At 42.4% G+C, this 14,678-nt stretch overlaps 1 protein-coding gene across 1 annotated transcript in view; it reads left to right on the top strand.

Moving 5' to 3' along the window:
- Nucleotides 1-14,678, top strand: part of zmp:0000000760 (collagen alpha-1(XXII) chain) — a 36,305-nt gene that overhangs the window by 8,074 nt on the left and 13,553 nt on the right. The window contains exons 4-18 of the mRNA XM_036573392.1: nucleotides 2,040-2,433; nucleotides 5,646-5,723; nucleotides 7,171-7,272; nucleotides 7,353-7,406; nucleotides 10,273-10,326; nucleotides 10,493-10,546; nucleotides 10,624-10,677; nucleotides 11,229-11,282; nucleotides 11,386-11,439; nucleotides 11,537-11,590; nucleotides 12,426-12,479; nucleotides 12,864-12,908; nucleotides 14,251-14,304; nucleotides 14,411-14,464; nucleotides 14,554-14,607. Coding sequence (XP_036429285.1) covers nucleotides 2,040-2,433; nucleotides 5,646-5,723; nucleotides 7,171-7,272; nucleotides 7,353-7,406; nucleotides 10,273-10,326; nucleotides 10,493-10,546; nucleotides 10,624-10,677; nucleotides 11,229-11,282; nucleotides 11,386-11,439; nucleotides 11,537-11,590; nucleotides 12,426-12,479; nucleotides 12,864-12,908; nucleotides 14,251-14,304; nucleotides 14,411-14,464; nucleotides 14,554-14,607 — 1,213 coding nt within the window. The remainder of the gene's footprint in view (nucleotides 1-2,039; nucleotides 2,434-5,645; nucleotides 5,724-7,170; nucleotides 7,273-7,352; nucleotides 7,407-10,272; nucleotides 10,327-10,492; nucleotides 10,547-10,623; nucleotides 10,678-11,228; nucleotides 11,283-11,385; nucleotides 11,440-11,536; nucleotides 11,591-12,425; nucleotides 12,480-12,863; nucleotides 12,909-14,250; nucleotides 14,305-14,410; nucleotides 14,465-14,553; nucleotides 14,608-14,678) is intronic.

Genomic DNA, 14,678 nt, shown 5'->3' with positions numbered 1-14,678 from the left:
GAGTTTTTAAACGCTAGGTCCACTCACTGTCCACTCTATTAGACACTCCTACCTTGTCAGTCCACCTTGTAGATGCAAAGTCAGAGACGACAGCTCATCTGCTGCTGCACAGTTTGTGTTGGTCATCCTCTAGACCTTCATCAGTGGTCACAGGACACTGCCCACAGGACGCTGTTGGCTGGATATTTTTGGTTGGTGGACTATTCTCAGTCCAGCAGTGACACTGAGGTGTTTAAAACCTCCAGCAGCACTGCTGTGTCTGATCCACTCAGACCAGCACAACACACACTAACACACTACCACCACGTCAGTGTTACTGCAGTGCTGAGAATGATCCACCACCCAAATAGTACCTGCTCTGTGAGGGTCCATGGGGGTCTTGACCACTGAAGAACAGGGTAAAAGGGGGCTAACAAAGTAGCAGAGAAACAGATGGACTACAGTCTGTAACTGTAGAACTACAAAGTGCACCTATATAGTAAGTGGAGCTGATAAAATGGACAATGAGCGTAGAAACAAGGAGGTGGTCATAATGTTATGCCTGATTGGTGTAATAGATAATATTCTATTAATATTGATCTCCTACCCCAACAATCTATAGGACAGCGGTTACACCTCAGTTCTGCACAATTCTACACAGTTCCACACCGGTCATACCACCAAATGCACCAGCTGCCAACCAACATAAACAAAAAATCAAAACTATAAACACTATAAACACTCAGCAGCTCAGAAATTGAGCCCGAGTATTAATGAACTAGCTGCAAAGAAAATATGCCAGGTGTCCAGTTCAAGCAAATAGGTAGGTTTAAAAGACTGAGCTCCTGGGGACATTTAAGTATTGAATATTTCAACTATTCATGTAATATTTCAAGGTTTACCACAAGTGTCTGCATTTTACTGCTGACGTTTTTGCTTGTTTTTTAAATGAACAATGGCCAGTTCATGTTGTAGCATAACATTAATTAAAAATGAAATAAATTTTTTTTTTCTCCGGCCCACAGATTTGTTGAGTGGTTGAGTTTGACGCCCCTGGGCTACACTGTAGTCCACTGTGTCATGTGGCGTCCAGGAGGAATGCTAACATTATTATTTTTTTCACTGAATGAATTTTCCACTGGTCTTCTTTTTCCACTGCGCGCAACAATAGCTTTTATTTCCTTCTGCCGAACTTGCCACCAGATTTGCTGTTGTGTTGCAGAGAAAACAAAACTCTTATATGGGATTTCATACAGATGTCAAAAGGAAGCGACAGCTTTGAAGAAGTACGGCTGTCTTCGAAAGCCCTGCAGCTTCACAGTCTTGAGTACATTTTAATATGTTGTTGGGGCCACAGCATGTTACAGTGCACTAGTGTCATGCCTCCCAGGCACAGCAGTAGTTTCTCCATGTGCTGGGTCTTTCCTTTTTGTGTGTGGGCCAACCAGGCTGTCCTCAGTGAACTCCCCCAGCTTGACAACCAAGCCATGTTTACATATGCAGAGAGAGAGAGAGACAGAGAGAGAAGAGCGCATTACTGTAAATCAGTGCACCAAATGTGGAGACAAAATGCGATCAACAGTATCGAGGAAAACAAGAGAGGGTTGAGCGAGGGCCTCCGAGCAGATCTGCGCTCAAACCTTGGAGATTGTGCAAGGGCTTCATTGTTCTTGGAAGCATTAACTGCTAATTTCAACAAACTGGCTCAGCTCAAAAACAAACCCAAAAAAAGCACAGAAGCTATAATACACAAACAAGCGGCAAAACGAACCATAAACAACCAGGCTGAGGAAAAGAAGAGCATGTGGTTTAGATTAATGTGGAGATTTGCTTTAAGAGTCCTCAAAGCGCTGTATACAAACGCAAAGCCGCGGTTGCCTGCGTTGGTGACGCTGTTGCTTGTCTGCCGATTGCAGTTGTTATTGCGCTGGATCACAGTTGTTATTGTATTTGCACTTCCAGTGTTCAGCACAGTGTGCAGCATCAGATTATAACATTTGCAACCCAAACACCTCTGCTCATCTGTCTCACTCTCTCCCTGTATCTCTCCACTCAACCAGTGACGTTTACCCAGACGGCCTGCCCGCCGATTACTCCGTCATAGCCACCTTCAAGATAACCAAGGATGCAGCCAAACAGTCCTGGAACCTGTGGCAGGTCAGCGATCCTGAGGGCCAGGAGCAGGTAGGGCTGCGATTTCATGGCGACTCCAAAACTTTAGACTTCTTCTACAGCGGCCCCGGGGGCACGCAGATGCTGCGCACCTTCCACGGTGTGGAGAAGCTGTTTGACGGCGAGTGGCACAAGCTGGCGCTCAGCGTCAAGGGAGACCAAGCCAAGCTGCTGGTGGACTGCGAGGAGATCAGCGCCGAGCCGCTGGACGAGCCCAGGCCACTCATCCGCCGTGGCTACACGTCCATCGCCAAGAGAGCCGTTGGCGACCGCTCTGTCTCCGTGAGTCTTAAAGGGTCAATCTTAATAGTAAGGTCTAAAATATTTACATGTTTGCTGGCTCATTTTGTTAATACAAGTAATTTCTCCAGAAACAACCAGTTTGTCTGATAAACACACCTTTCCTCACATGAAGTCTACAGCCCATGGGTCAAACACAAGGCCTGCAGGCCTGGTCAGGCCCGGTCAGGCCCGTGACACAATCCCATCCGGCCCGCCAAAGTATTTCAGTTTTCTATTAATATTAGCCCGTTTCACAATAGGCTGCACTACAGTCCCCAGCATGCACTGCAACGTAATGTATGCTCTGACTCTCCTACAACAACAGCAGTCTATGGGTTACACCTCAATTCCACACCAGTCATCACCAAATGCACTAGCAGCCTTTCAGCTGCACATAAACTAAAGATAAACTATAAACATAAGTATCACAATAGGCTGCACTACAATCCCCAGCATGCACTGCAACATAATGTATGCTCTGACTCTCCTACAACAACAACAGTCTGAGTTACACCTCAGTTCCACACCAGTCATGTCACCAAATGCACTCGCAGCATTTCAGCTGCACATAAACTAAAAATAAACTATAAACATAAGTATTAATACAAGTCTTAATGAACTTGCAGCAAAGAAAGGATGCCAGGTGTCTAATTCATGAAAATAGGTAGGTTTAAAAGACTGAGCTCCTGGGGACGTTTAAATTTGGAATATTCTAAGTATTCACGTAATTTTTCAAGGTCTAGTATTTTCAGGTGTCTATATTTTACTGCTGATTTTTTTTTGCGTATTTAGAATAAACAATGGCCAGTTGGGGTTACAGCACAGCACTAATTAAAAATGAAACAAAAATGTTTTTTTCTCTGGCCCACAGATTTGTTGAGATATTTAATGTGGCCCCATTTAGTGGCTGAGTTTGACACCCCTGGTCTAGGGCACCTGGAGCCCCATCACAATCTAGGATGTAATAGATCAGGGGTTTGAGAACTTCTACATGCCACGACTCACTTGTACAAGTAGTGTTTCACCAAATATTTGGTGAAGTGATGTAAAAAGTCCTTAAATTTACAGTCCACTTTTAATCAGTATTGCTTTTGTAATGTAAGTCAATGGAACCAGACTTTTTGGGCCGTTTCTTTTGGTCCATTCTTCATGAAATTTATACACAGTGTGAAGACCAACAGGCATTTTCAAACTATGTCAAAAACTGAAAATTGACAAAAATGGAGATACAAGGTCTTCCGACGACAACAGCGATATGCATAAGTGAACACCATGGGTGCTCAATCCTCATCCAGGAGATCTACCTACCAGATCCAACACACCCGGATCATATAGTCAGATGCCCCTGAAGGCCTTGATTACCTGGATCAGGTGTGTTAGATTGGGTTTGGAGCTAAACTCTGCAGGGTGGTAGATCTCCAGGACCAGGATTGGGCACCCCTGGCCTACACTGTTACATACTTACCGAGATTTTGGAACAGAAAATAATAAAATAACACTTGTTCTATATTTATAATGTTTAGATAGCTGTCTTAGAAGGCTGGCGAGTGCAGTCATGTGATCACTGTTAATTAATTACACTACAGCAAGCAAGAACCTGTGCAACACAGCTAAGCAGAACATAGTCTAAGTACTTTGTATATGCTTGTACTTTGTATATGAATGTAGCTCACTGCAAAAAGTAGATAAAACATAGTTAAAAACAGACTCAAAGCTCCGAATGTGCATTTGTCAGCATCAGTGGTGAAAAGCATATTGATCCCCCGGTCTTAATTAAAATATATTCATTTAGCTCTGCTTTCATGGAGTAAAAACATAGACTACTCATAGAAAAAGACAAAAACAACCCACCTGTCCCCACACTGTGCCTCCACCATTTGAAAATCACTGTAAAAGATAATATTTGGTGCTGTATCACATAGTAGGAAGTGACCTTACAACTGTTACTGGCTCTAACTGTGGGGACAGGTCTCTTGCTCTCTGCAGTAACATCTTAGAAATGTGACTTCGCATTGTTTGTGGGGTTAATTTGAGGGCTGTGCTGTTTTGCAGACTGGGGCCAGCAGAAATGGAGCCTTTTTCAAGCTGAATTAGTTTCACCTGGGGACTTAAAATAGATTAAAATGGTAATTCTCAATTGAATTACCATGAAATTTTGTCCAGGATTAGGCTTAATCCATGTCCATGTCACTTGGAGAGTTTATTTGGAGACAGTACACAGATACTTTGTGCCACATGAATTGGAAATGCCTTAAAATTACATTACAGATGCTCTGCTGGTAAAACTAATGCAGCTCTCTGATGATGATTAGCTCGGGAAAGGCTTGTGAATTCGCTGCTTAGTTGGAGTAAGCGTGTTAGAGAAGGGAAACCACCAGGAGACGGTCACTCCAGAATTATGAAACACTGCCTTAGAGCACTAATTAGGGTGATTTGGTCTTTACATATAAACTAGCCAGTGTGCCTCTCTCATTATATAGCATATAGTTTCCATATTGGAATCAAAGCAAAGATGGGTTTCCCTCTGTTCCTTATTTAGTCTGTTGAAAGACATGAAAAAGTGTCATGGCTCTACTATGCGCTTTTTAAACAGACCTTTTACCGTGTTTGAAAGCCTGTTAACAACAATGGGATTCGCTGTGATGTCACTACGAACTCAAAGCTGCGATTCAAACAGAAACTATTTTCACGCACAAACAAACGCCTCGTCGCATTCGCTCTACCCTTTTTTACGTTAGCGCTTAGCGGGTGATTTCGAGATTTAATATAGTAGGAAACATGAGGTTCGGATTAGGTGCTAGTCGTATCTGAGTCTGGAAGTCTGTGTATCCATCTGGAGGCCGAAACTTTGCCTATGGCAAACTTGAACAACCCAAATAGGAGCTAATTTCCAAAACAGCTTGCTTGGAACTTCTTATACATATAAAGGAAAAGGAAAAGCAGTGATCGGAGTGAATCATTCAGAAAATTCTTTCAGTCCAGCTGCGTCCATCCGTTATAGCTCACAGTGGGTTAGGCTCAGTATTGCTGTGTCCAGCACCTTAATCCTGTTTAGCTCTGGAGAGCATTTTAGTTTGGCAAGATAAGCCATTTGTGTGATGGAGGCTAAATTACGGCAGTATAATGGCTGCTAAGTATGCCTTCATATGCTCAGCCTGTTACATTGTGTGTGTGTGCTCAGATGTTCACGTTGGTGCCCTGTGATTATTCAGGTGGACCTGCAGAAGATGCACGTCTCCTGTGATGCTGACCAGGCCTACTCTGAGGGCTGCTGCGAGCTTTCCAACGTGGTGAGTCAGCCGCTGCTAATACTGTGTGTGTGTGTGTGTGTGTGTGTGTGTGGTGTGTGGGTGTGTCCACACCATCTGCAGTATCAGCAGATCTGTTTGGTGTACTGGGGTTTAAATGACTCAACATCTCAGCTTGATTGGGAAATGATTCAGTGTAGAGGTGGGCGATATGACGATATTTTATAGTTATCGTAAAAAAAATGTGTTACTGTGATGAACAATATGCTTTTCTGAACATACTGTAGATATCATCTGTATTTAAAGAACATTGACCAAATTAATTCATAATTAGTGAAACAGTACATAAAAATCTTTGTATTCAGTTTTATTGGCTGTTTTTATATGCACACTGTGTTGTGTGTGTGTCAAAATATCGCGATACACATCATGTACCATGAAACTGTTTTAAGTATCAAGATATGTTTTCGCCGTATCGCCAACCCCCTCATTCATGATGAAATGTTAAATTTAACCTTGATTCAAATTGTTTTAATTATTTTGGTACGATTCAGAATTGACCTTTTGCAAAAAGAGTTGACTATCTTGTGATCTCAAGATAAAGTTGTCATCTTGAGATAGCGAGTTAACTATCTTGTGATCTCAGGATAAATTTATCTTGAGATAATGAATGAATTATCTTCTTGAGATAACAGGTTAACTGTCTTGTGATTTTAAAAATAACAAAGTTGTCATCTTGAGATACTGAGTTAACTGTCTTGTGATCTCAAGGTAGAGTTGTCATCTTGAGATAACAGGTTAACTGTCTTGTGATTTTAAAAATAACAAGGTTGTCATCTTGAGATATTGAGTTAACTGTCTTGTGATCGCAAGATAAAGTTGTTATCTTGAAATCACAAGATAATTTACTTGTTATCTCAAGATAATTCAGAAAATTATAGCCACAGCTCACTCCGTACATACGGGAGTACATTTAAATACCTGTTTGAGAACTGACAATGTGTATAAATAAATAAATAAATAAATAAATAAATGGATTCTGGAAACCTTGCTTGCATTAATTAAACCAGAGATTAAATCTTTGGTTAAAGTACATTTAAGAGGATAATGATAATTCAGACTTTTATCACCACCACTGCTCTCACAGCAGGTTTGTTGTAAAGACTTTTTTCTTTGCATGACAGAGGAAGTAGTGTTTAGAGCCGGCTGTGATTGGCTGGGAGGTCTTTTATTATTTTGCCAATGGTCAATTGTTCAAAAAAATACACTGATTCCTCAAAAGTAACTTGGGGATCTGTTTTTTTCTTAAATTTGAAAATAGCCCAGAAAATTTGAAAATAGCTCAAAACTTTTATTTTGGCTGAAAAACACACTGAGTATTATTATAATAGATTATAATCAAATACAACATTCCAAAATTGCTGCCACCTTTAAATGCATTTTACACCCCTATTACCGCTGCTGCTCTCCTTTCCTTTCCCCTCTGCAGTGTGGAGGATATGCTGAGATTGGTCTGACCGCTGGCAGAGGCAGAGCCACATGTAAATGCCAGCACGGGCAGCCAGGTCCCCAGGGACGTTCTGGACAGAAGGTTAGCTGGACTTCAAACCTATAAAGCACTTTCTCTGCAACTTTTGGCCACTCTGACCACACCCATCCCTCCATCTACAGGGTCACAGAGGTCTGCCGGGAAACACAGGAGACGTAGGACGATTGGGGAACTGGGTAAGAAACCTCACTGAAATCTCTCACCTCCGTGTGGGATTCCACCACATTCGCACTGGGCAAACTCCGCAGCAGTTAGCAGGAGCTAATTGGGCTCCTAATAGAGGCTCATTAGGGACTGGTGAGCAAACATGCAGAGTCATGAAAGGTGGAGTGACACTGAAAATGAAGGGAGAGAGGGCGAGAGAGGAAGAGAGAGGGATGGAGAGAGAAAGAGAGTGCAGAGCTGGCCAGTGAGAGGGAGTGAAGTTGTGGAAAATGGCAGTGGAAGCATTGCTGAGCGAAGGCATGATGGAAACAGAGCTGGGAACAGGCCTGGTCTCAGAACGGTAAACACTGCGGCTTCTCTCGCTCTTTCGGAAGGGCAGTCCAGGCATCAATCAGCATTTATTACCCCCTGTTTACATAAGGCGCCGTTAATGCTTGAGTCTTTGGATCATGGCCATGCAACTATAGATGCAGTCTGCCTGAACCCTCCATAACTTGTAGATAATGATGGCCAGGCACCTCGTCATCCGCACAGGAGGTTTCATCACTGTGTGACTCATGAGACAGGCAAGAGTAGGGATGCCTTATGTGGAGGAGAGGAAATCAAACGGTAACATGTGCCACCGCAACATTTGGCCCGTGCAGATTCATAGAGGAGAAGGTCTTTTTGAAAAAGTGACCACAGAGGAAAAGAATCCAAACTTTGGTTCTGGCGGTAAGGAAGAAATTGAGTTTCTGGCTTGAGATCCGGCTCTTCCTTGTTCTCTGACAGAAGCTGCAGTTTACGCTGAAGCTGATTGCTATACTTTGCTGCGTCTTCTCACTTCCAGTGCACTCGCCTTGAGTGTTTGAACTGAGGTGGAATCGACAAACAAGTGATAAAAAGCGCGGTCGGACAGGCAAGTCAGACTGACTCAGAGTGAGCGAAGCCAGACAGTAAGCAGCAAAATGCGCAGGAGAATGCTGCACGATCGGCTTAATTAGAGGACATGGCACATTGCATCAGGATCCAATTACTTGTGTACATTTGGCCTATGTGGGCTTTTTTTTTCCCCCCTGAGCAACCCTGGGCGGTAGACATGATTCTTTCCACTCCAGAGTTATGACTAATTTACGTCTTTGATCGGCATCCAGTTCTCAGTGGTGAGTTGGAACAGAAGGCCATCTTTAAAACATGGCTCAGGCAGCACGGGCTTCAGCGAACATGATCTGTACTTACAGGGAAAATACGTTACGCTGGCATGACAGATGCAACAGCCGAATAAGGACAACAAGGTTCTTTCTGAACTAAATAACAAGCAGCCAGTGCTGGATGGCAGCCCAGAATAGTTTGGCGATTGACTTCTTAACCTGGTAACTAACTGCTGAGTTGAATGAGGAGAGCATGAGTAGGCAAATCTCCAAACTGTGCTGGGCCTCGAGGGCTACAATCCAGCATGCCTGCAGTAGACTGACTGTCAGAGGCCTCTCTCTTCGTGCTACTTTCTTACTGATTCATTCCCACGCAGACAGACAGCTGTAGCTATGATGAAGGCAGAGCAGCCGGTGCTCTGTAGGGGGTACACATCTGTCCTGATTAACTTTTCGCAGTGGGGAAGGTTCGTGTTTACTGACGCCCTGCTGGGGGCCACCGAGTGCATTTCCTACCCTGCACTGGATATCCACTGTAGTGGGTGGTCTCAGAGTACACCAAATCCTCGCTCCACTGTCCTACAAAGACCTCTGTTCCCTTAGGTGCGTCCACTCGTATGCGTTACAGGCCGGGCTCGGCTCGCTTTTGATGAACTGCTTTCAAACGAAGCTCCTTACTAACAGGCGCTAAGTGAATAAGTGCTTGTTTATGACTGAAAGTGATTAGATGGGGGGAAAAGAAATGGGCTTAACAAACAGGGCCAATTACACAGCTGGCTTCATTTGTGCAACACTTAAGGTCCATTTTATCAGTAACGTGCCACCGAAGCATTCTGATAGTTGCTAAATATGTGTCAGTTTGCATCAGATTCACATGAAAAAGGTTAGACATCTGGGCCATCTGCCCACCCAGGCTGAAAGGATCAGGATGTCAGCATTATTATAGATGTTATGAGACAAGATACGATCATTACGTACACAAGATACCTCATTATAGTCATTAAGCAGGTATCACGGAGTGTCAGCGTTAACATTTATGATGTTCATTATCCTCTGATTAATGTAAAGGTCTGGCATAATCATTCCCAAAACATCTGGCAGCTGTGTGCATTTGTATAAGTTTAAAAGCAGCTCTAGGCGGCCTTTAATATACAAATTCTTCACTGAGACACTGTTGAGAGAATAATTAAGCTGTAAATCTAGATTCTTTACTGCAAAAAAAGGGTCTCTTGTCGAGTGAAATGATCTTAAATCTAGTCGATATGTCTAACATTTCCGATTTTGAGATGGTTTGCACTTATAAGATTATCAAGCTCATTTCCAGACATTTTTACTTGTTTTATGTCATTTTATTAGTCAAGTCAAATTATCTCACTATACTGGCAGATTATTTTGCTGATTTTAAGCACATTTCTTAAAACGAGCAACATTATCTGCCAATATAGTGAGATAATTTGACATTTTACTTGATAAAATTTCTTTAAAACAAGTAACAAATGTCTAGTTAAATAATCTTAAATTAGGCCTATGGCAATCTTTCGGAGAAATATTAGATTTCTTGACTATATTTAGGATCATTTTACTTGACAAGATACCATTTTTTGCAGAGTTTACATCATTATTCAACATTATTGGCAAGTTAGGACCAACATTTCCACCACTGGCTGTTCCTCTTTAGACAACTAGATGCAACACTATATTTTAGCTGGTGCATTTCTGCATTCGACTCAATGTGTACTTGTTGCAGGGACCACGTGGAGACACTGGGGACTACGGAAACATAGGAGAGCCTGGTCCTAAGGTAAGGCCTCATGTCCTGTTGTTTACTATATTGTCTACTGCTCATATTCATGCTATACAGTTTTGTACTGCCCCTTCTGGGTTGACCTGCGTAAGGCTTATCTGTGATAGCATCTACCGCAGAAGAAAAGAAAGAAAGCTGAACTGGGTTGAATGTGTCCCTCTAGGGAGAAGCTGGGATCAAAGGAGAGAAGGGAATGAAAGGGCTGCATGGCCAGGAGGTAAACGATCGTAATCATCGTGGCCTTTGACATTCTGCCTCTATGCATCAGTGATGACGATGAGTCTTCTCTTGCAGGGTGACAGAGGACCTAAAGGCCTGAAAGGTCTAGCAGGCGCTGCAGGCCATAAGGTAAGAGACGTAACACAGAGATAGGGCTGAAAGATTCGTCGTCTTTACATTGAAATCGCAATTTAAGAGAGAGAGTTGCATTTTTTTTTAAAACTAGAGCCTGAAAAATCCTGTCTTCAATTTTAAGTGGGGAAATTTAACCTAATAACACAGAGCTTGTGAACTGCCTGTAGAGGAGTTAGATCAATCAGAGGCAACCAAACCTCCATGCGTTGTGACATCACAACCACAACTGACTAGCTGTCTGGCACACTACATTCAGTGGTCAAGCCTCAAGCTAGAAAAAGTGGATATTCTGGTGGATGTTCTGGCAAAAAAAAGCCTGAACCTTAATTTATAGAAAAAAATCGCAATATTAGTCAATATTTTTCCCAAATCATTCAGCCCTACACAGAGGTGAGACAAGAGACTGTTAATAGTTTCTATACAGCTCAAGATGTATGTCCATATTTACAATGTATGGCCTACATGACTTGTCATGGCTTAAATGCAAGCATGCATATGTTGCATCGCTCAGTCCTTCCATAGTTCTTCTCTCTTAACAACCGCAGGGAGTGCGAGGGCCTCCTGGAGAGAGGGGTGAGACCGGAGCACTAGGAGAGAAGGTAAGTGAGACTGAAATTAAAAAAAACATTTACAACATCATTTAAAGCTGTTCTTTTGCTGTGGATATTAAGTGACTCATTCACTCCTCGTTGCCTTTTCCAGGGTTTGTCAGGAGATCTGGGATACAGGGGGATTCCCGGATATCAAGGAGTGAAGGTAAATTTGTTGCCATTGTTTGTTTCCGACCCGAAAGCCATGTATCCGCTCTGTGTGGTCCAAACGTCTCATCGTTCCCGTTTCTTTCTCTCTAAAGGGAGAGGAGGGATTCTCCGGAGCCGAAGGACCTCCAGGACCACGGGGCCTGCAGGTTTGGAAATGGGCTGGAGGCCCCCGCGCATTGTGCACCATTAGTTACCACAGTGACATTTAAGACCCCTGGGCTACTCTTAAATCCAAAATCTGTCACCTTTGAGGTCACCTACGCATGCATTACTTGCCCAATGATTCATTTTAATGCTGATGACTCCACAGAGGAATTCACACAAGCATATGTTTTTGGCTCTAACTCTCACTACACAAACAGCAAGCAGCACCTGAGGGCCAGGCGGTGAAGAGGGCTGGGTTTATGGGATATGTTTTATTAAAGAAATAATTTTCGCTGAGAGCGCAAGCGCAAAAAAAGCAGGTGGTAGAAAATAACGCTTTAGGATACGTGGAAATGGAAATGGAAAATGAAAGAAATACTGCTAAGGAAGAAACAGATCACGGTTAGGATAAAGCATAAGGTGGAAGCTGCCTGAAGGAGGGGGAGGGGGTGGTGCTGACTGATCAACAGCTGCAATATTAGTTTGAAAAGCATGAACGGACATAAAAATATTCAGCTTTTGGCAGGCTACACTGAGTCATGCAGTCCAACGTTCATATCATCAGTACTTATTTCATACCGTGCAGCATTCTTGCATAATGTGAGACCACACATCTCTCTTTGTGCCTTACTTTGAGATAACAAGCGTCTTGATTGCCTGATTTTAATTCCAACAAAGTAATGTGACGTTTACCATGATCTATATATCTGATATAGCAGATTGTAGTTTACTGTAGGTTTAAAAAAGGTCATTTTACGGTCATGTTTCTGTAGACCCTTGTGTCAGAAAGGTTAACTCTGGCCTAACTGGAGTGTTGTCTGTTTGCTCTATGAATAGGGTATTTTGGGAGATCCTGGTGACAGAGGAAAAGCTGGAGAAAAAGGAAAGCCGGTACATGTTCCACCTGTTATATTCTTATTTTGACTCGACTGTATTACTGATGAAAGTATTAATATAGTGTTGCTGTCGGGACAAAACCTTGTAACTCGATTTGTGTTGTTTTCCATTTGTTGGCATAATTTGAAACAGGCAGTTGCCCTTTATGTTATGTCAAATTTCATGATGAACTGACCAATAGAAAAGGATTTTTTACTTGGGAAAAAAAATATTTCTCCATTTAATTCCATTAAATGTTAAGAATGTTTTTCCTTCTCCTGTAAAGTTACCTTTTTGGAGATATGAGGTTTTGTTCCAACAGCAGTGATATACTGTACTCCTGTAGTACATTCTCCACTGTTTATTCACATATACTTGTGTCTTTTCCACTTTACACAGGGAATTCTAGGTCCAAAGGGACGAGTTGGAGGCATGGGAGAGAAGGTAGACATGCTGTAATCTGCATGCTTAACATCATGACTTACAAATAAGTGGCAGGGTGTTAAATAGGATTTCCACTGCTTGTTCAACATTACTACATAATTCAATCTTTGAGATGTAAACAAAGTCTTTCAGAGTGGTTTGGTGTGAAATGGCTCACTTTAGAGAATCTTAAACAGAAGTTGTCATGTCTACAATCCAAATATAGCCATTTTATTTGCTATACAAAACCACCAGTGAACCTACATGAGTCTTCTGGGGTTTTATATGTAATGTTGATCATGGTAAATCATGGTTAGTGTGATGCCTTACAACACCCTACGCCCCATGTGTCAAAACACAAGGCCCTCAGGCCAAGTCAGGCCCGTGGCACAGTCCTATTCGGCCCTCGAAATTATTTTAATTTTCTATAATTATTAGCCCATTCCACCCTGAGATGCACTACAGTCCCCAGCATGTACACTGTTAGAAATAAAGGTTCTGTTCAGGTACATTTTTCATTCATCAAGGTACAAACAGTGTAAATGTTCCCTCAAAGGTACAACAGTAGTTTTAGGGTCTGATTATGAACCTTAAATGAGTTTTTCCAGGTGAAAAGTTTGTATTTGTACCTTTTCATAACCGAATGTTTTAAAACAGAACAGTGAAACAAAAGCCTGGAGACGAGACGGGGTGTGTGGAGTCAGTACAGCTTAGAACATATCATTTCAGTGGATTATGGTTCAGTTATGTTCCCTGACTAAAGGTACTGAGATGTACCCTTGAGGGTCCCACCTCAGTGACAAGAGGGGCACTGCCCCAGTGACCGTGTCATACCTTTATTTCTGAGAGTGCACTGCAACAACCACCTTCCCCCAACAACATTCTATGGGCCAGCAGTTACACATAAAGAAAAGATGCCTGGTGTCTAGTCCGAAAACAACTGATTTTTATTTAGTATTATTTTTGAATAAGTATTGAATGTCTTTTTTGCTGTTGCAGTTTGGGCATATTTTGAATCATGGCAAAATGTTTATGCAAAATGAGATAATAACACAGCTGGCCCACAGATTTGCTGAGATTTTTTCATTTTGGCCCTTTTAGCAGTTGAGTTTGACACCCCTGCCCTACGCATTGAATGGATTTATAAAAGCCAAATGTATAACAGGTTTACGTAAGGCGGCTGTTAGAGACTTCAAATGGTTCAGACGCTTGGTCCACTGTGAACAATTCTCACTCAATAAGTTTCCCCAGAACAAAACATTACACAAACCACTCTGAATGACTTTGTTTAACACTGAATTCTGCATAAAATTTGAAAAATCTTTGTGATTCCTGTGTTAAATACCCGGTGTTGATTTCCTAGGGCATCATTGGTGATCCAGGTTTGCCTGGGAGGGATGGAGACCCTGGCATTGAGGTACATTTTGTGCTCACGACCAAACTGTGCAACATCATTCCTACTTCTCCAGGCCTTTGCTCACTTTTTCCAGCTTGCTGGTAATCTCAGACTCGTTTCCTCGCAGGCCTATCAAGGACCGCAAGGGTCTGAGGGTAGAAGTGGAAGGACTGGCGAGAGGGTAACATCAATCTGCCTCATAAAACCTCTTCCTGACCAAATGTAGCTTGCAGTGTATGGTTATATAACCTTGGTGACTATTTCACACAGGGTGAGAAAGGTGATCAGGGGCCTCCGGGGAACATGGGCCCTCAAGGACGCACTGTAAGTAGTTTTCAGAAGGTCTGCTATCAAACACGACCTCTTTAAACATCACCTGGATTTGTTTTTGCCGC

The sequence above is a fragment of the Colossoma macropomum genome, unplaced genomic scaffold, assembly GCF_904425465.1.
Source record: "Colossoma macropomum unplaced genomic scaffold, Colossoma_macropomum, whole genome shotgun sequence".
Taxonomy (NCBI): domain Eukaryota; kingdom Metazoa; phylum Chordata; class Actinopteri; order Characiformes; family Serrasalmidae; genus Colossoma; species Colossoma macropomum.
Note: the sequence above shows the minus strand (reverse complement) of the source record. Positions and strands in the feature narration are given on the sequence as shown.